The 21,908-nt window shown below is 32.4% G+C and overlaps 6 protein-coding genes across 6 annotated transcripts; 2 read left to right on the top strand and 4 right to left on the bottom strand.

Moving 5' to 3' along the window:
• Window positions 1-10,272, bottom strand: LOC125048873 (exonuclease 1). The gene is made up of 11 exons (XM_047647826.1): window positions 9,767-10,272; window positions 9,546-9,665; window positions 9,324-9,375; window positions 8,668-8,877; window positions 7,648-7,863; window positions 6,941-7,100; window positions 5,436-5,572; window positions 4,467-4,669; window positions 1,751-2,291; window positions 642-814; window positions 1-257 (listed from the first exon to the last, which is right to left on the bottom strand). The coding sequence occupies exons 1-11, from the start codon at window positions 9,925-9,927 to the stop codon at window positions 239-241; spliced, it is 1,992 nt and encodes a 663-aa protein (XP_047503782.1). The 5' UTR covers window positions 9,928-10,272; the 3' UTR covers window positions 1-238.
• A 109-nt stretch (window positions 10,273-10,381) lies between these two features.
• On the top strand, window positions 10,382-12,000 carry LOC125048701 (mitochondrial cardiolipin hydrolase-like). Its single transcript, XM_047647528.1, has 2 exons — window positions 10,382-10,863; window positions 11,113-12,000. The coding sequence occupies exons 1-2, from the start codon at window positions 10,518-10,520 to the stop codon at window positions 11,586-11,588; spliced, it is 822 nt and encodes a 273-aa protein (XP_047503484.1). The 5' UTR covers window positions 10,382-10,517; the 3' UTR covers window positions 11,589-12,000.
• Window positions 11,990-13,033, bottom strand: LOC125048702 (mediator of RNA polymerase II transcription subunit 10). The gene is made up of 3 exons (XM_047647529.1): window positions 12,792-13,033; window positions 12,547-12,630; window positions 11,990-12,288 (listed from the first exon to the last, which is right to left on the bottom strand). Exons 1-3 carry the CDS (start codon window positions 12,911-12,913, stop codon window positions 12,099-12,101), a joined length of 396 nt encoding a protein of 131 aa, XP_047503485.1. The 5' UTR covers window positions 12,914-13,033; the 3' UTR covers window positions 11,990-12,098.
• Window positions 13,034-13,388: 355 nt separating this feature from the next.
• LOC125048875 lies at window positions 13,389-15,593 on the bottom strand. The gene is made up of 3 exons (XM_047647827.1): window positions 15,464-15,593; window positions 14,613-15,097; window positions 13,389-14,531 (listed from the first exon to the last, which is right to left on the bottom strand). The coding sequence occupies exons 1-3, from the start codon at window positions 15,591-15,593 to the stop codon at window positions 13,389-13,391; spliced, it is 1,758 nt and encodes a 585-aa protein (XP_047503783.1).
• A 655-nt stretch (window positions 15,594-16,248) lies between these two features.
• LOC125048700 (mitochondrial thiamine pyrophosphate carrier-like) lies at window positions 16,249-17,576 on the top strand. The gene has a single exon (XM_047647527.1). It carries the CDS (start codon window positions 16,372-16,374, stop codon window positions 17,338-17,340), a length of 969 nt encoding a protein of 322 aa, XP_047503483.1. The 5' UTR covers window positions 16,249-16,371; the 3' UTR covers window positions 17,341-17,576.
• LOC125048698 lies at window positions 17,570-20,715 on the bottom strand. Its single transcript, XM_047647526.1, has 3 exons — window positions 20,484-20,715; window positions 18,514-18,695; window positions 17,570-18,435 (listed from the first exon to the last, which is right to left on the bottom strand). The coding sequence occupies exons 1-3, from the start codon at window positions 20,566-20,568 to the stop codon at window positions 17,614-17,616; spliced, it is 1,089 nt and encodes a 362-aa protein (XP_047503482.1). The 5' UTR covers window positions 20,569-20,715; the 3' UTR covers window positions 17,570-17,613.
• Window positions 20,716-21,908: the final 1,193 nt, after the last annotated feature.

A 21,908-nucleotide genomic window follows, 5' to 3' on the forward strand; every position in this document is an offset into this window, starting at 1 on the left:
TATTAGTCATATTTTTTATTTACAAAATCAACAATAAATGCAGTCAAGAGTAAGAAACAACATTAAATAATACAACATAATCTCCACTTAAACTTAATTATACTCATTGTCATGTTTCATTCTGTATACTTATCATAAATTAAATTTTTTGACAAATATTTTTTTGTATAATACTGAACACTTTAGAAATAAAACATAGTTGGACGCTACTATGACTGTATGAATTTATTTCTTCACTTCACCTCCGCAATACTGGTCTAAAACAAAAATATATAATTTAATTTCAAGAAGGAAATTTTTTCTAGTAATTGGGACAAACATTTTGTTTATGAATCACCTTAGCACGTGATAATGATACGTAATTGTTATTATAGTCTTTTTATTCAAGACAAGAGGCTCAAAAATTGATAACTTCCAACCGTCACCCATTGACATTGTCAGAAGGCTGGTAAGTGTGTTGCCGGCCTTTTAAGAATTGGTACGCTCTTTACTTAAAGGATCCTAAATCGATTTGGTTCAGAAATACTTCACACAGGTATGAATCCGAACAACCCCTCTGAACACTCAATACAGAATAAATACATTTTTTTTTTGTTATTTCTATAACGAAATAACAGGTAGGTTATAATTGACTTACGTACTTTTTTTGGAATCCAAATTTACTCAACAAAGTCGGCTGGTTATTTGGCACCGTTTTCTTCAAGCCGGAAACTCTGCAAGTCGATTTCTTTGTCTGTTTGTTTGTTTGCGTGCTCGTGTAGGAGAATTGACTGAACGGATTTGCTTCTTTTGGAGGGGATTCAACTAGATGTATCTATAAAATCGTTTAAATGAATAAAGTATTATTATATTTTAAACTTAACCCTAAAAATAGCATCTATACATACATCAGATAAGTAAATATACTTATAAGGAATAAAATTTAAATTTACTAGTCCTATTTAAAACACTTTAGAATAGGCTATATTTATTTCTAGTTTTATAAATATAAACAATGATTGCATACTTGTTACGTTAGATCGTATAAAATAAATCAGTCCGATTCCACCGTTTTAACTCTTTCTCTTTTCATCACACGGTAAATACAGTTTGACAGAAAGAGACGAAAGACTACTTAACTCAACAGTGAAATTAACTAATTTTATTTTTATGAACTTACAGGAAATTGTACGGGATTCTGAAATCTCATCGAAATTTCATCATAGAAACATAACACACGAAATCTGTTTTTCAATAAGAGTAATAAATTGTCTGAATTTAAAAAAAAACAGGCAATTACTATTCCTTTTGTATGAACTTTCGTGGCGTGCAGAATATTAAAGTCATACAAAAAACAGAATGCTATCGTAGCTCTTTATATCTTCAACAGAAGATTTCACAATAAACATATGTATCTAATAAGGTTGACCTCTTTTGTGGTAATTAAAAAAACATTTGCAAAATTGTCTTTATAAACAAAATATTCTAATCCTTATATAATTATACACATTTTTAAATTTAATAAATCATTTATTTACTTTCCATGAAAGTAAGTTGGCTGAATTACAAAGAACAACTGCAATCAGCATGCAAATGTAAAAACATAATTAAAAAACAATTTATTAATATATGTTATTAAAAATGTCTTAAACTACGCAATAAAATAACATTTGTCTTAAATTAGCGAAAGAAGAATATCTATTACACATTTTTTAATGTGACCAGAAATAGAACCCAATAAATTAGATTCAGTAGTAATAAATAAACTTACCTGAGAAGTAGTTGGCATAAAATCCTCCGCATCAATGACCGAGTCTTGAGAATCTTGCACCAGCTTACTAAAAGGATTTCTCGGACTTTGTAATATGGGACTAGTCCGAACTTTCACTGGAGAATTTTCCTTTTGCGAATTTTCCAATTGCTCGGAATCACCTAAGGCACTATCATCACTATTATCCGAGGAAACCACTAAATCACTTTTCACACACACACTTTGTACACTATTATCTTCGTTCAAATTGTTGCCAGGGGAATGTTCATCACTTTGATTCGAACCAGGGGAATCACTTTTGAAGAACTTGCTTTCAATTAGGTCATCGTCTAGAAATGTCCTTGGGAACCGACTCAGTTTCTTCAAAACGGAATTATTTGCTAAAAGCCGCTTTTTAAACGACCTCGCTTTGTTTTCTAATATCGGTGACGTTGATGTTATTTCTGTCAAAACTGTGTCATGTGCTGGGCTGTCTGTTACTCTTTGCTTTTTGTTCGCTGGTTCTATGCAGTACATATTACTAAGGGTCTCTATAGATAGGCTGAAAAAGAAAACAAAAAAAATTATTTACCAATATTGTACAGTACCCGGCCATTTATGAGTCGCATCGTGTTTTAGAAAGAGATACTCGCTGTGTAGAGCGTCATCTCTGTCACACGAAACACTAATAGTATTAACAGACGATCGAACTTGGTACGGGCCGGATAACAGATTGGTATGGCGTACCAAATCCGCTACTCACAACACACGGCCGGATCTCGCAGTCGCCGCGTGGCGTGTACACAGTTCAGACGTCATGCCTCCGACGTTATCCAAGCGCGCTAAAATTGCGATTGTTGTTGCGGCAACAGTAATGCCGCCACAAATATCACGAAAAAAAAGAAAGGAGTGGGCAAAAACATATTTAAAAAACCGTGATGAATTTAGTCACATGAAATTAATCAAATCGCTCGATTGCGAAGACTTCCGTATATACTTGCGACTAGATCACGAAACCTTTGAGGAACTCTTAAATTTGGTTAAACCTCTAATCACGAAAACTGATACTGTGATGAGGAAAGCTGTTACTGCTGAAGAGCGACTTATTGCAACGTTAAAATATCTTGCATCAGGAAGAGAATTTAGAGAGCTGAAATTCAGTACTGGTATATCGTCACAATTACTCTCCGAAATAATAACACTATCTATTAGGAGACAGAGACGGCGCTATACGAAGCCGAAGTTGGCCGAGTATCTCTTTCTAAAGCACGATGCGACTTACGCCCGAACCCAATAATTAATCCTCAATCTCAGTCTCTCGATCGATCTCCTATCTGCATCCCAATAACCAAACCCTACGAAGACAATCCATTTTTGGCGACGGATAAAAATCTCTTTGTCGTTCCATTTTACCGAGTTTTCACTAATATTTGATAATCAATGTAAACCAAATAAAGTAAATAAAACCGTACAAATAACATTACAATATACATGTGTATGTTTAAAACATAAACATTTTTTAATTATTTAAAAACTGTTAAAATCAGTAAAAATAATTAACTATTGAAATCGAGCTTTCGTCAACTGTCATTTTCATACAAAGGTCTATCCACAGACACCGATACGACCTCCCATGGATAGCTTGTACCGACAGATGGCTATTACACTCCGTCGATTGGTTATTGGCACACTTGTTACAATATTTGGATTAAGATTACTATCACAGATGGTGGCATATGGATTGAGATAGGTTATTGGGTTCGGGCGTTAAATGGCACATAAATGGCCGGATACTGTACTTGTCACTTAGAAAATGCGTGTCTAAAACTCAAAAACTACTAAACAATCACTGAACTTATGATGATTAAACATATGCTGATGCTTAATTGGATCAACATTCTCAAATATCAAATTCCAACAATATTTAAGTATTTTTTTAAAGTCGGTTATATATTAAACTTTTCTCCTTAATAAACCTATAAAATGTATAAATATCACAATAAATAACTTTGCAAATGAATAAACAGATAAAAGGTGGACTTTAAAGAGAACGATATGGAAAGGTTCAAGAGAGAGAAGAGGTCGCCTTAAAGAAGGTGGATAGAAGCGTTTGCAGGAAGCGAATGAAGAAAGAGAGCCATGGATAGAGATATTTGGAAAAAGCTGGAGTTCTATACTCGTAAAGGGCTTCCGATCAAGGGTATGAAGAAATTTAGTATATTAGGATAAAAATATTAATTATTTATTAAATATTAATATATTCAATATTTGTAAAGATTGAAAATAAACAAATTTTGTTTTTTGAAGTTAAACTTTTTTTGGCGCGTTAGGGAAAAATGATAAGCGTAAATTTTTATCATGCACGCGCACACCATCACAAAAACCCGACACCCTGAATATCTGTTCAAACGTCGGTAAAACAGTCAAGGCCGCTAGATGGCGCTTGCTCTGTTTTATCGACAAGTTGCATTGTCTGTCTTTCAGAGTCGTGTCTATTTAAACCAATATAATGATTTCTATCCGAGAAAACCCGTTCTAATGTGATAAAAAACATAGTGTTTATTGTAAAATATCAAGATTAGTGCATATTATATCGTTTCGATTGGAAGTGACTATTAAAATGGACAAGAAAAATGCAATTCGAAGAGGTAAACGTCCCTCTAAAGTACTCGAAGAAAATTAGTACGCCAAAGTATAACTTTTTATTTTTTAAATCAAAATTTTTCGAAAATATTACCTTTCATCTTGGTCTTGAGTTTCAGGTACAAACTTAGTGACTAAATTGACAACTTTCTTCCTAGGTCCAATTAAGCTTAAAATAGATTCCTTTTCTTTCCTCCAGGGACTGGTTTGGTTTAAAAAGTTATGAAAACCTGGATCCCATATACTTGGGTGAGGGGACACGGGTTGCTCTTTCCAGTTTGATCTTTTTATATCCTTCTGTAAATGCAATAAAGGTTCAATCCAAATAAAAAAAAGCCCTGCCTGGACCTCAGACCTATAAATGTTTTGGGATTATTTTTTCTAATAAAATACTACATATTAAAAAAAAATAGCTAATAAGCGAGTGTTAAGAACACATATAATAGTTTGATTTGTGCGCAGACATGGTTCGAACGTACGATCTTTCCAACTCTTCGTACGACAATCCCAATTAAAATTATTAACTACAATTCCGAAATTGTATATTTTATTTAAAAAAAAAACCAGTTGCGTTACAACCTTTTTTAAGTCAAGTCAAGTCTAAATCAAAAATCATTTAATCATATAGGTAACACAATGTACACTTATGAACGTCAAAAAAAGAAATGTATATGAAATGCTTCTAATTTTACATTTACTGCCAGTTCTCAAATCAAGGACGTAGAACGGAAGAGAAGAACTGGCAATAAACTCTACGCCACTCTTTTTAATCGCCATGTTTTTTTACACAACGCCATGTTTTTTAAGTCTGGGCCTCAAATTTCTGTATCTGTTATGATCATTTGTCAATCTAACAGGTGATCAGCCTCGTGTGCCTGACACACGTCAATTTTTTGTGTTTCAGGCAAGTCGGTTTCTTCACGATGTTTTCCTTTACCGTCCGAACGAATGTTAAATGCGCACATAGAAAGAAAGTCCATTGGTGCACAGCTGGGGGTCGAACCTACGACCTCAGAGAGCCTTGGAGAAGCTCCAAACACTACTCTCTATTTATAATACTCACACTTATATCACGATTGTCAGGGTCCCAATCGTCCATTTTCTTTAAGGTGAATGGATCAAGATTTCCTAAAGCCAATTGAAACGCCGTTTTAGGATCTAATAGTTCCCCCGCGTTAACACATAACGCTAATTCGACATCTGAAATAGCAGTACAATCAACATATAATACATATGTCAAGAAATGTTCTGATCGAGTCAATTGACCGATGATTTTTATTGTTGCTTTGGTTAATAATTGAGATTTGTTCTATTACTTTTTAGAATCATAATTTATTTTGATTTGATTTGTTTTGTTATTATTTAATAATTTAGACATAGAAAAATTTATGGATTTGGTACGTTGTCATCAAATTTTGTTTTATCATAATATAAATTAAATTTTTGAAGTTATACTTTTTTTGGCGCGTTAGGGAAAAATGATGAAAGTAATTTTTTACGATGCGTGCGCACACCGTCACAAAAAACCGACACCCTGAAGTTAGCTATAATCAACATTTTATTTTTGAAGTGAAACTTCTTTATCGGTGTTGGAAAAATTTACACATTATTTATTATTCGACACTTAATATTTTAATGACAATTAAATTCATTAAATTCCTAACATATCTTCCTTTTTCCGTCCCTCTAAGTATCGGAAATCTAAACTTTTAGATTTGTATAAATATGAACAACACTTCAAGATTAGTTTGCCACTGAAGTTTCACTTCTGACATGTGTACTTTGTACACACACACTTTTTTTTCTATTGTTAGTGTCGTTTTTTCTACAAACATAGAATAACATTTTTGAAAAGATTTTTATCTTGTTACGCCAAAGAAGTATAACTTCTAACGCGTGTACATAAGTACACACACGTTTTTTATCTGTTTTTACACTTATGAATATAAATCAGCACCCATGTGTTGGTAACCATTAAAGTCCAAATCACTTTGAATAAAGGTCTTGAGGGGTAATAAGTAAATGCTCGAGAAATTTAAAAAAAAAATTGTGCATGTACTATTATACACACGTCAGAAGTGAAACCTCTTTATGACCTTATTTTTCGAAAAAATATGCAACTTTACAGAAATTGGTTAAATAAAGTTAAATTAGATAAAGTTTAACAAAAGGCTTTTATTATCATAGACATCTACACAAATACAATTATTTCATTTTACCTTATTACTACTAAGATTATTACAGAATTTCATTAATTGTAATAGAATTATTAGTATTACTATCATTGTTATCGTTATTATATATTTTTGTTACTAATGGCTTCGAATCTCTTCAGATCAACCGTGGTAGGGACATGAAAAAGATGGCGCGTAACCGAAAAACGTGACGATTTGCTACAAAATTTCTCCCATACGTCGATAAAGAACTTTCATTCCAACGCCGATAAAGAAGTTTGACTTCAAAAAGCAACATGGCGCGTAACGGAAAAATGTTACACTACATTTTTTTCCAAACCCGATAAAGAAGTTTCACTTCAAAAATTAAAAAAGCAGTTAAAATATATTCAACCTGCATCATCAGGATCTTCCAGTCGACACATGTTTCTCTCAATAGGGTTGTACACATACTGATGTCGGAAAGTGGCTTCCGCTTTAAGAAAGTTTTCTCTGTATTCGTCAGTCACAACTAAATTGGAACGGTTGAAGAAACTCGGCAGTTTTCTTAAAGCCTGTAATTAAGAATTTTACTAATAAGTAAAGAAATTTATAAACTGAAGGGTAATTGCCGAATGTATTAGCTTTGATTCCTTATTTGTTATTTTCCTATATCGCGTACAAAATCTCAAAATAACTTTATTCATATAGGTAAACAAGTACACTTATGTACGTCAACAGAAAAGATGTTAAATTGATTCTACATGTACATTTACTACTTACACGCACCCTTTTTTTTATAGAACAGGGGGCAAACAGGCAGTAAGCTCACCTAATGTTAAGTGATACCGCCGCCCATGGACACTCATTGCCAGAAGGCTCGCGAGAGCATTGCCGGCCAAGAATTGATACGCTCTTTTCTTAAAGGAAATACAAACTTATTACTTTTTTGTCGTTTTTAATTTTCAATCAATAATCATTCTTTGTATTAAATCTAAATGTGTATGTATTGTTTAGAAGACATACATAAAGTATTAAAATTATAATTCATAAATGTAAAACTATTTTTAAAATTTTATTACACATACCTGCTTAAGATAAATAAGTTTTTAAAATACTTACATTAGCAAAATTAGGATCCTGTGTGGCTGTCACAAATTGCCTGGCCTTAGCCAGACCTATCCCGGGCAATGATGAAAGGTAGTCACACCCAGACATAATACACATTTGTCTAAACTTGTCAAAGCTGTATTTCTCAATTGGACATTTCATAACCAAAGGTAGCTTAGCTGTTTCCACTAGAATACCCGTTCCATCTAAATCCATTTTAAATAATACCTGAAATTATTTATTTGTCATACAACTTTCTGTATAATGTGAACAGAAATTAATTTATTACAATACAAGATAATTTTAGAAATTATGAAACAATCGTGCATGTTTCCGGGTATCGGGTTTTAGCACAAATTATGAAGATGTTGACATTTTTCACCTTACCAAAGAGGATGTGAGGAGATATTTTAAAAAACAGGAAACTGACTTTTTCTTTAAAATATCAAGTATTCATTTGTTTAATTTTAGTTTTGTTTTTTTATCTATTTATGTTTAATATAAACACATACATAATATATTTTTTCTATCAATTTAATCTGTTTTGGCTTTGTATATTGTCTAAGAGTTTTCTTTTATAATATGGATGTGTAGCTGTAAGATTACTTATAAATAAATAAATAAATGCTAAGATGACATATTAAATAAAACCTTTTTAACAGATTTAAACAAAGTTCTTTTACATTATTTAGATAGTTCAATATTTTAGCTACTTAACAATGGAAATAATAAATTTATGCAGTTTGTACTTCTTACTAACAATATACATTAAAAAATATATTTTTTTAAAAGCTGCCTATGTACTTTAGAATTGCTATTAAATCAAAAACATATCTTGGGCTATGGTCTTCAAATTGGTTATGTGGATTATACCACAGAAATACAGTTAATGATAAACTACACCATGTGTATAGGCTCGGTAGTTGCATTATGTTGCTTTGTGTATGAATAATATTTTATTGATGAGCCTTTCTTTAGTCACAATAAAATCTAAATTATAATTAATATCAATCAAAATTTGCTTGTACTTACTTTAGTACAACCAAACAATATCAAATCTGAATCTTCAGTAATGACTAGTTGTGCAATATTCTTAATATTGAGGTAGGCCAATTGGGAATCTGCTTCATACGGAGCAACAATACAGTCAACGTTCCGTTTTCTACACTCCTTAATTAAACTTAAAGCCATTGCATGTGTTATATCAACACTTCTACGTATGTAACTCCTAGCTTCGTCAATCTAAAACATCAGAGTAATATAGCAATAGGTCCCAATAATGGTACAAAAAGGTAAGTGCACTTCTTTTTATTTTCTTTTTTATGGTTGCGTGGAAGAGATAGCTTAATAGTGTACCATTTCATTATTTTTGTTTGAATATTGTGCAGTAAATTGTAGGGTAATAAAGTGTGAAAAAATTGAAAATAAAAAAATTATGGTGTTAAATTTTGTAATAGTGTTAAGTAGATTATACTTTAGTTGGAGAGTCTTATTAACCATACAACTTCTAGTATTCTATAAATAAGGAAATTAAGATATTTGTCTGCTTCACATTACAGCATCATGCATCCCAAGTACACGAAATTATAACAACTGTAAGTTGTAACATTACACATGTTTTCTAAGGCATGAATAAAAATGGTATTTAATTTGAATGTTTCTACTATTAAAATACTATAAAATTGTACCTTTCCCAAACTTAATAATTCTGCCGCCCTTTTCTTAGATATGTCTCTTGACCTGCAATATAAAAAGCATTTATTTATACTTAGAGTAATTATTAGGTAGGAGGAGGAGTTAAAATTTTTATAGGAGGTTACAAATTAACATTGAGACAAATAAAATTAAAAGTATATACCAAATTGAGCGCACTGAAACTCTTAAGAAATTTTGAAGTTGGTGATACTCACTCTCTTCTCTTTAATTCTGTCATTGCTTTAGCTGGTAAATGTCTTCCATCAAAAACTAATATTGGTTTTATGTTCCTCGATAGTAACATTGTTACATATTTTAAGCAGTAACGTATATGCCTGAAAATGTATAAGATTTTAACATATACTGTATTTTTATAAAGATGTTTTGTAATGCAGTATTGTTGATCTGATGATTATATTTAATTATTACTACTTACATATCTGTTTCTTCTCCACGTACTAATTTATCAGCGCAGGCAAAAGCCCCTTTATGTAGCCAACAATAACTATCGATAGCAACAGTAGATCCACTGAATTCACTAACGTTTGCCCTCCGGGAGGCCTTTTCAATAAAGGGAATCAAGCCAGTAATACCCATTATATTTTTATTATAAAAAATATGGTTGTGTCTAATTACCCTATCCTTACCTAAATCTTAACAGTTAGCACATTTTTAAATATTGTACTAATTATTTTAGACTACTAAGAATTAAACTACAAAATATAGTCATCATATAAAAACACTAATAACCAAAATATTGTATTTAAATCTAAATAGTAAATACTGCTCCTCGCGAATTCCCGCCTCTAATAATCAAATGAAATGTCAATGTCAATGTCACCAATTCTAAGTCACATTGACATCACCTATTTGCAAGTAAGCGTTATTTAAAAAACTAATTAAAAATAATATACTTACTTTAATATAATTAAAGTATCGCATTAATTATATTAATGTAATTAGTTCGAGCTAAAATATAATATTATTTGATATTATACATTTTACATAAATTCTGAAAGTTTAGTATTATATTATTATTGAAACTGTTTAAAATGAGGGTAGAACAAAAATATTCCCTCAGTCGCTGGCACGTTTTGACCTCTTAATTTTATCTAGATGTATAGAATTAAAGACTGGTCTTAGTGTATTCTTAAAAATAATTAAATACATGTTCGATATTACTTAAAATGCGAATAACTTCACGTGTTCTGTCGTCGGCCGCCGCGATAGCAATAACATGTGTTGTATCAGCTGCTGCATATTTTTACAAAAGCCGTAAAGCAGAGGTTAATGAAGTTATGGTATTTTGTAAACTACAGTTTAATGCATACAATTACTTTGATAAACTGATAAGCTTCATTGAATCTGCAAAGAAAAGTGTAAACGTCTGCATGCCCGGTATCCACAACCCAGTCATTCAGGGGCGCCTGGTTACACTGCTTAAGGAGAAAAACATCAAAGTTCGAATGATTATAGACCGCACAGGATATAACGAATCAACAGATTTTTTTATCCGAGAGCTTATCGAATGTGGTAAGTATGAAACTACTAAAATAGGTAAAATAAATTTACACGCCTACACGCCTATACGCCTATAAGCCTTACTTATTTACATTATTTTCACACCCAACCCGCCTTACTTTTGGCCTATTACTTACCGGATATCATCTATCCCAACATAAAATTTATTTGAACTTAATGTAATAAAATTTATATTATCCTGTTTATTTTATACGCTTTCATAATTGAAGGTAACAAAATATGTTTATCATATGATTACAGGTGCTGAAGTAAGATGTAATGCTACTGACCCAGCATATACAATGCAACACAAATTTTGCTTAGTTGATGATAGAATTCTTATGACAGGAACTCTGAATTGGGGTAACGACCGTTCCTTTGACAATTGGAACTATGTGTACATAACAACTAAATCACAACTTGTAGTACCTGTCAAAAAAGAATTTTATCAAATGTGGGAAAGAACTAGTGATATTGAAAATCTTTACGAAACAGAAACAAGCGATAATGAAATTGCAATGCCAGAATCTGGCGATTCTGAAATTGTACTGCCAGAATCCGGCAATCATGATATTGAAATGCCAGTATACGGTAATAGTGTTATTGAAATACCAGCTTATACCCAAGCTGATAGTAACATAGATAGCCAAAGTATACCCCAGATTGTTCTGGATACAAAGGCATTAGAACAGCCATCACCACAAGAATTAGTAGCATTTGAGAATATGGTACATTAAAGTTTAGTTGTTAGTGGCAAATTTAAAGGGATATTGTACAGTAATAAAACATTTTTCTATTATTTATGATATAAAGGCCACATTCAATATATACATAATATTTTTTTATAATAAACATGCCCTGAGTGATGCCATGTTAAGTTGTATTTTAAATTTTACCTTATACAGACAGAATAATGATTTATATCCAATATTTATTATTTAATAAGGGCATTTGTGTTTACCAAATTGTAACTTTTCTATATTTCAATATTTTTTATTATCACATGAAACTGCTTTTATCTGTAAAAGTGTTTTCAATCTATTTTAACCTAAGTTATGTTTCATTTCCATGAAAATCTTTCTTTACTATTTATATAAACTGTTGTTTTTCATTTTAAAGTGCATTGTAATAAACCAAATTGCTTTTTCATTAAGTGTTTTATTTCTTTACATTTAAATTAGCATAATTGGCCTTAAAATATTCAGTAGTATGCATATAAATAGACTTAATCTTAAAATACATTTAACTTATTCTCCACCTCTGATAGCTTTATATTTAGCAATTTCATTGGGAAATGTTTTAGAAAGCTCTGAAAGAAGATGGCTTTTGAATCTTTTGTATGAATCAATTTTTCCCTTAACTTCTTCGTTTTTCGCTAATGCTTTATCAATGCAGTCTTTTGTGTAGAGTTGAGGATTACGTCCTTGATCAATGTAGCTGAAATAATAAGTTAATGTTTTTATGTTATTTTATATAAACAAGTTTGCATCTTTTATGTTGATTTTTTTATCAGACTAGAGGTCTAAGCTTTCTACTCCGAAATAGTTATCATTGTATTTTAAATTAAACTGAGAATCTTCCAATATCCACAATAAGTGTTGCTAACTAAATTTCATAGAAAACTATATTAACATAATTTGCTATTACATATATGAAAAACATGTCTGTTGTTTAATTTCAGGAATTGTTACTCACTCAAAGACTTCAGTTGGTACATGAATGTCATGTACTTGAGATTTTAATTTGTCCACTTCTTGTAGACCCGTGACCAAAGATTGGCTAAAATATACATAAAACACATAAAAACAGCTGGACTTATACAGTATAAAACTACCATCATAACAGACTAAATGATTTAATCGGCTTAAGACGTGCACTATCTTAAGTATGCGATTAAGAATGTTTCTACTGTGGCAAATTAAAATATACTAAATACTTACATCTTCTGGTTCAAGACACTTTGTCCCTGTGGCTGAAAATCACTAACAATTATACGTATTTGTCTCACATTTTCAATGAACATTTCTAATTGCGTTTCGAGCTTTTCCAATGGCGAAGACATTGTTATTTTGTGTATATAATGTACTGCTTCTTTAGATGAAAATATATTTGGTACAATTTATAGAACAATTTCTTTAATAATTTGTTTTCTTTCTACAAAGTGTGTTCTACCAGACGGCAGACACCAGTTACCACCAGTGTTGCCAGATCCAAATTTAATTTTCCGGGAGGTATATCTATAAAAATCCGGGAGTCTTATGGTAAAATTACAAAAATAATCGGGAGAGTTTTAATACATATTTTTATTAAGTTTCTGTAAAATTTGGTCTTTAATTTCGAAATTGAAGCAATTAGAATTTTTCAAAATGTTTTTTGCATGCAGGACTCCCGATATTACCGGGGTAGAGAATTGGTTCCGTAACTTTGTTTTCGTTAAATTTATTTGCGAAAACAGCCTTTCCACAGATGCACTTGAGTGTGGCAAGCACATAAAACTCAAAACTGTCAAAGTTAAATTTGGAAACATTTTTCTGCCATCACCCAAATGCATCTGGGCTATCTTTTTTTTTCCAGAAAGCTCCTACTTCTAAATTTTCATCTTCAGTATTTAACTTCGTATTCCGAAGAAGCCGCCATTCGGTGTCAATCTGTTGAATAACATTTGAAGGTGCTATATTTGGGAACCTTCCCAATATGTCAGCGATGGATAGTATTTTGCCACTACAAACTATTTTTGGATCCATAAATTCCATTTTTTTCAAAATTTCCATATCGTCTTCAAATGGAAATCGCTGTAATAGTTGTTTAATTGCCTCAATGTAAAACTCTAAACAGCGGAACTTGAATTTTTTTATTTCTTCGGGACTGATTGTTAATGTTGGTGAAGATAATGTCGCCCCTACTTCAGCGCCTAAATACCAATCTTTTATATCCATGTACTTTCTGGGATTTTTATAGTCGATGTTTTTGTGATCATTTCTTGAAATGTATTCTTCTTTCACATAACATCCCAAAATTGTGTAGATTACGGTCATCACCCTGTTGTAAATTATGTGTACATTTGTATTTTCTGATTGCATGGTTCTGTTTAGTTCGTTGAATATTCCTAAGGCATACGCCATAAATTGCAGATATAGCTTGTTCACTGGATTTTCTATCATTCTCAATATGTTTTCTGCAGCTTTAATACGGTCGCTGAAAATAGCGTCCCTAAAGTACAACTTTAAGGCTTCGTATTGTTCTAGCAACCTCTTTACTACTGCCTCTAAAGAGAGCCATCTTGTTTGAGAAGGTTGCAGCAATTTGTGTGGTTTTAATTCCAAAAATTCTTGGAATTCTTTCAACAAGCCGGTACGTTTTGGGCTACCATTCAAATAGTTATACACATCCCGTGCTAGATCTTCGGGTTCTCGAGGCAATTTTAAGCAAGCGTTTGACGCTACAAGATGTACAGAATGGCATACACATTTCATAACGAAAAGGTGTGGTATGTCTTGTTTGAACTTCGTTGCAAGAGAATTGTTCTTTCCCATCATTACGTTGGCACCATCTGCGGCCAGCCCTATCATATTTTTTTTATAAGGAATCCCCAATTCTGTCATTTTTTTTGTAATTACTTCATGCAATTTTTCGGCGTTACCTTCAAGAATTTCAAATAATTCAAAAAAAAAATCTTCCACCTGAAAAAGAATAGGGTTTAAAAAGTATACAAAAGTAACATATTTGAAATGTAAACTTTACATTATAAACATAATATTTACCTTCAGATTATTTCGAGCAATCCTCACAATTACTGCCAAATGCTTTTTTGTACTTTTATCAGTACTTTCATCAGCTGTTAATGAAAATTTATTTGTCTGCATGGCTTCAACCATGATGTCAACGTCACTTCTTCCCAACACCTCCGAAATAATTTTTGTTGTTTTAGTACGTCCACAGGTAATCCTTTTTGCAACTTCAGAATCTGGGCATACTGCTCTTATTAAATCTGGGAAATGTTCCATCACATTGATCGGAATATTATGTTCAACTATGAATGCGGCGATTCTAATTTCTGATTGTTTTACTAGTTTTTCTAACGATGTAGATTTTTTTGTAAACATCTGGTCTAGACTCTGTTGACCTCGAATTTTCAGCTTATTGCTTTCGTGTTTTTTTGTCTCTTTATGTCTTTTAATATCATTTTTACCCCCTCTCGTTATATTTATATCGCAAGAGCACACTTTACAATAAGCGAAATCTGGACCTGAAAAGTATATTTTTTAATATAGCCTAAATATCGCAACAAAAATGCGTTAATTTCTCAAGACAAAAACTCCCGTACTTTAAGCATACTTTTTTAACCTGGCAACTTTTAATAGGCCGCCGTCAAGAAGCTAGCCGCCGCGTCATCGACTATGACATTGACGCTAAGCAGCGTGCGTGAGCGTTTTGCATCGTCTATGTTTGCATCAAATCCAATACACTACACGCACACACACAATTTTACATGTGTATGCACACAAATCCAGGAGTTTTCCTGATAACCGGATAATAACGAATGAATCGGTTTTTTGTATTCAAGTTTTTATCGGCGAGTAACTAAAAAAGGCTTTTATTATTTATCGCTTACCTTTATTACTTTTTGATAACCATCCCTCTAACAGATCATCTTTTTCCCAATCCGGCTTATAGCTGACACTGTACTTCTTTTTCTTTGGAGGTGTATTTTGCACCTCTTTATCACTCTCAGAACTAGACATTCTAAATTCTGATAATTTTTTACAGCTTTAAAACTTGTTTATAACACTTTAAAACGATATTTAGTCCGAGATAACAAAAACAAAGCGATTGCAAAATGCAAGCAAACAAAACTTTGCTCACTTCACTTCACAGACGCAATCTAATCTAATGCTGTTGTTTAAAATACCTTACTAATACTATTACTAAACTGAACTATGTCTCCTAATTTGGTCGTATAATAATTAGAGAAACCGGTTTGTCTATGTTCTGTGAATTCCAAAGGTTTGCTGTTTTATATTCAACTTTATTCCATTCCATCAAGGCATACTTTACGCTACATACTTTACAAACTCATTACTTTTGTGATTCGTTTCACGCAGTAGAGGCAGTGTTTTTAGTAACTTGAGTTGAATCTGTGGAACAGTAAATTAAAATCGGGAGGTTTAATTAAGGATCCGGGATATCGGGAGACATTTAGTAAAATCGGGAGAACTCCCGGAAAATCGGGAGACCTGGCAACACTGGTTACCACATCGGACATCCAATTTCCAAAATCCAAATACGAAATTGTCTAATGTTAATGTCAGACGTTAACGGTTGACTATTAACTTGTTCTTGTATAAACATTGAAGTTGAACTATTATTTGTCAGTTGTCAAATATCTTTGCGGCGAATTTTGTTGATAAATTTCAATTTTCAACATGTGCAATGTGCATCTTGATTTTATTTTTAATTTAATTGTCTAATATAATTTTATGTATATAGTACAATATACTTTAGTTAAATAATACATATATTATGGTGTACTATACCCAAAACTCTGAGAGAAAAGTAACTATAGCTCAAAGCGCAATTGCAGGTGGAATAGCTAGCTCGGTGACTAGAGCCATAGCACAACCTCTAGATGTCCTTAAAATACGATTTCAATTACAGTTAGAACCTATTCAGAATGGATCCAAGTATAGTTCCCTATTACAAGCTATTTCATCCATAGCTAGAGAAGAAGGAGTATCAACCTTATGGAGTGGCCACATACCCGCGCAATTGCTATCTATTTCATTTGGTGTTGTACAATTTTCAACATACGAAAGACTTACGCAAACCTTCCAAAGAAGTGACCCTCAATTTTATATAAATAATCAAAATTATTTAAATTTCTCAAATGGTGCCGTGGCAGCTACATGTGCAACCATACTATCCTATCCATTTGACACAATTAGAACAAGGCTGGTAGCTGAACAAAAAATAAATAAAGTATATAAAGGTTTCAGTGACACTTTATTAACAATGGTAAGGCATGAAGGTGCCAGCTCATTATTTAAAGGTATAGTACCTACAATAGCGCAAATAGCACCATATGCTGGTATTCAGTTTTGTATGTATAAATTATTTACTGAAAGTATTTTTAATAGACTTAGTTTCTTTCAAAGAAGGAAAGCTATCGGGTCTGTTATTGAAACTACAATTATTGCAAATGTAATAGCTGGTAGTATAGCTGGCCTTGTTTCTAAAACATGTGTCTATCCCTTTGATGTTGTAAAGAAAAGACTGCAAATACAAGGATTTCAACAGCATAGAAAGGCTTTTGGCCGGCAAATGTATTGTAGTGGATCATTACAGTGTATTATGCTGACTATAAATGAAGAGGGGGTCTTGGCTTTATATAAAGGTTATGGACCTAGTTTGGTAAAAGCTATTGTTGTTACTGCTTTGCACTTCACAGTTTATGATGAAATTAAACATTTTATCTTACAGATGCATAAATGATATTGGTAGTAGAACAATTTTATAGCTCAAATAAGAAACCCAGTCATTATATAAATGATCTGATATGATCTGTGTGTAACTTTTTTTCCTTAGCAATTACCAAAAAGCAAGGTATTCATCACTTATTTAATTTACAGCATTTAGTATAGAAAATAAGGACTGTGATAGTTGTAGTATTTGTTAGTGAATTTTGATGTATTAATTTTTGTTTGTTAAATAAAATAATTTGAAGTTTATAACATTGTTTTTCATACATATCTATTACAAAGTAACTTAACCATAAGAAATAACGTAACCCATATTTCTCATTAGTGTATCTTTGATAGCAGGTTGCAATTCTTTCTTCATATATGTTGTTAATAGAGTCCTAATACCCTTTGTAAAAATATCCTCCATTTCCCTCGAAATATCTTCGGTGTCATCTAAATTATCATCTGGCTGAAATGCTCTGCTTCTCTCATAGCCCATTCTTCCAGTTCTCGGCTCGTATAATATATCATAGTTCTCTGATGCTTTACTAACTAAGTCTTCTTGAGGAGTTTCGAGGCGGCTATTGAATGTGAATTCATCAGACCGACGCCTTCGCTTCAAGGGTAAATTTTCTTTGTTCCTTATTGAATTTTTATTTATGTACTTTTCGCAGCCGTAAGCATAGACGCTTATGAAACCTGGTTCAACGAATTCTGAATCAGTTTTGACGTTAAATCTTCCTTGTTGTTGGTGCAGTGGGCGAGTGTGGAAGCCTATACCAGCTTTGCGCAGTCTCAATATCATGTTACATCCATTATTACGAAATCTGTTGGAATCGGAATAATATGGGGAATCACCATAATGTCTTCGTGTTCTTCTGGATGGAACCATGCTGCGATCGAGTTCGTTGGTGTCATACAAATCCACGTTTCCAGATATTGTAATGTCGTGGAACAAAAGCATCGTGTCCAAAGAAACGTTGCGAGGGTCGAAATAGCATTTTTCTACTTTCACCCAGTTGCTATTTTGTGGTAGTCGAACTCGCATTCTTGTAACTATCATATCAATGGGAGCGCTCCTCATTGTCTGGTATAAACTGTATCCATCAAGGTCTATGCTTTGAGTCTGTAATAATAAAAGAAAAAATAAATAAATAATATTTCATTAAGTATATATTTAGTTAAATCTAATAAAAAAGATTACCAAAGGTGTATCCAAGGTTTTTGGTTGATTTCTCTTTCGTCTTTTTATTTGATCTAGTGCAGATTCTAACTTCGACGAGCATCTTTCGCCGGCAATGGGAACAGTAGTTAAGGGTGGCAGGTGGCCGTTTGGGACTGGGCGGTCATCATAATGTTTCTCGAAGAGAGGTAAATAGCGCAATTCTGAAAAAAAAAAAAACAATGATTATTTTTGATAGATCGAAATATAAGCTTTTAATCATCGATATGGAATAAAGGAATTCATTTACAATGAAAATCATCGTTACGAGTATAGCGGAGTCCGTAATGGGTCCGTTCCGCTCGCAGTGGAAGGCGGGCATTACTTTTCGATTGTTTTGGTTGGATAAACAAAGGAGATTAACAAAGAATTAAGAAATCGTGTGCCATATTATGTAACAGTCATAGGTACTCAATATCACAGCAGCGTGGCGCTAACGGTTGAGGCTTGTAAACTGAACCCTTAGATCATGTGTTCGAATCACGGCTGTGTAGTAATGGCATCTTTCTATGGGCACCTTTAACATTTGTGCGTACGGTGTAATAGAATCAAAGTAGCGACATTGAAACCCATTTTTTTCTTTAAATAGCAATTCCCTTTTAATTGCATGAGCATTGATATCCAATAATGACACTAGACCATTCTGAGGTAGGCACGGCCTATCCACACTGTTTGAGCCTATGCCTATAAAGAACAAATTAATGGCTGCACAACAAGCTAAAAAAAGGTAAACATTGAAAGAGATAAACACCACAGACAGAAAGTAAATGCGCGTTCAATTTCCATAACAATTTCTTTTCACTTCCATTGTTTAGTGGCTAGTAGCGTGAAAAGAGAGTTAAGATATATGTTACGTGATAAATGTAATTTGTTATAATTATGGCATGATTAAATTGTAAATAGGTTTAATTCGGCTTGTAACAAGTTTTAATTAAAAATTACGTGCGCAACAGTCAAATTATTTTTTCTCGTGGCAAATTGTTTCATAGGGTTTAAATGTATCAGATTTTTTTTAAATACATTTTTTTCAAAGGGACATAGACGTAATAATGTATATATTTTTTTATATGAATGTAGTATCAACTGTTGCAGCTATTAGGGGGTTTTAGTTTTTTGAATACATATAAGTACCTGTCACCGTCGAGGAGTAACGCACGTTAGTATAAATTATCTAGGGAGAGTAATATCATTTAAGTTCCCATCAATTAAATAAGCTATTTCAATCATTGTTTTCATAATGAAGGGGAAATAAAATCAAGTCATTTACGAGACGAAACATATTACCTAAAATATTGAGAAAGATATAAATGATTATGTAAAAAACGAGAACGTCTTACAAGTAAAAGCGTGAGAAAAAGGGCGTATTTAAAATTTAATTAATAATTATCATTATCTCTATGGGTAAAAAAAACGATATAAACTGCGATATAGAGAAAGCAAAACATTATTTGCTGTGAAAAAATTACATTTCGGATCTGCTTTTTTTTTTTAATTATCCAAGGCCAAATCGCAATAAACTAAATACAAAATATCTTACAGATATTATCTCAATTAAGTACTAGGTCAAGTAAGTTTTGCTTAACATGTACCTATTTAAATTATGATAATGTTAAATGTATATAATTAGAACAAGCGATTACTTAAAACTTAAATTCGAATAATAATTGAAAATATTGTACTTGTTTAATGTAGAATTTCCTTAGGAATTTATATTTATCATAACTTCCTAAACCTATCTGTGATACACAAATATCTATATAATGATCCAAATGAGAGAAGTAAGGGAGAACATGAAAACAGACGGAATATTGTGGTATGACATTGAAATTATCTAGAAAGTTATAGATTTTATTAATTTCTTCATAAACGATTTACATGATTCACACAAAATAGAGGGCGCCAGTTACTAGAAAATGTAGGTAGGTACGTATATTTAATATAATTTAACGTACCTTTATCTGCCACACCTCCGGGCAGTTTATTATCACTGCTCAACGCTTCAGTGAAAAATATTAATATCCACCAAAATTTCACCATTCTCACAGATGATAGACATGTAATAGTTCCCAACAGTGGTGCCTACTGGCCTAGATGGTTAATAAACAATGGTATGAATTAAGCGCGTAAAACTGGCTTCCTTTCGACGCAAGACCGAATGAAAGAATAAGGAGACAATACCGCGCAACGAATGGGAACTAATCCCCGCCCATGGTCTTCTAGAATAGCGAAGTGACTTTAGGATATACTTTGAGGTGGGTACTCTATGGTAATCAGAGCAGAAAGAACAAGTTCTACACACGATAGATGATTAAAGCGTTATTAAGAACGAATAGACTAAAAATAGTTTAACAGCCTGTAACCAGGTGGCGAGTGCAGTGTTGGCCTAATGGTTAGTAGCGACCCAAAGCTGGGGTCGTAAGTGCAATCCCCGGCTGGACACCAATGGACTTTCTGTCCATGTACGTATTTAACACTGGCTCGTACGGTATGGACTCAAAAATAAACAGTGTGTGTCAGGCGCAGAAGGTTGATCAGTGATATAATATATAGTGATAATTAGAAATGATCACAGACATACAGAAATCCGAGGGACAGACCTAAATGAACAGCAGGAAGGTGTATTTTTATAGTAACTCTACAGAACATTCAACGAGATACCGACACTATTACAAGTTATCAGAGTCATCATCTTAGCATCTCTGCAATACGTTTCATTGATAAATTTCTTTATAGGCAAGTAGGTGATCAACCTTCTATCACAGCGTTTATTTTTGGGTATAATACAATATGCCGCCTCTTCACGATTCCTAGCACCGCAAGGCAAAATTCAGAGTCAAGACTTAATAGTTATCTAATAATTGTCTATAATCAACGAGTCCTAATTCTTTTTCAGTAATGCTATTTAGAATACTAGTATAAAATAGCAATGTTTCCTTATTATACGAAAATCAGACATTCGAATACGAAGAAAAAAACATTGTTTGGAAAGCACAATAAGGCGAGTTTAAAAACTTTCTTTACACATAAAGCTGATTTCATCATTTTCTAATTGTGATCTTTATCGCACAAGCAAGATAATGTAAAAACATCTCGACGACAAATTTCATTCGTTTTTACTAGAGTGTGACGTAATTATGTGAAAATTGGGTCAGTATGAACACAATGGGTTCAATACACTCCAATTTTGAAGCCTTATCTTGTATGTAATCCAAAGTTGGTGTCTATGTTCTATCTCTATAACAAATCATATTTTTTTTCTAATTACAGGGTTCACAAACATTTATACCATAGATAGTAAAAAATATTTAGGCGTGATTTGATTAGTTTTTTTCTAGAGATGAATACCCTTATTATTATTTAAATACAAATGAGTTTAG

Source organism: Pieris napi, chromosome 4 (assembly GCF_905475465.1).
Source record: "Pieris napi chromosome 4, ilPieNapi1.2, whole genome shotgun sequence".
NCBI lineage: Eukaryota > Metazoa > Arthropoda > Insecta > Lepidoptera > Pieridae > Pieris > Pieris napi.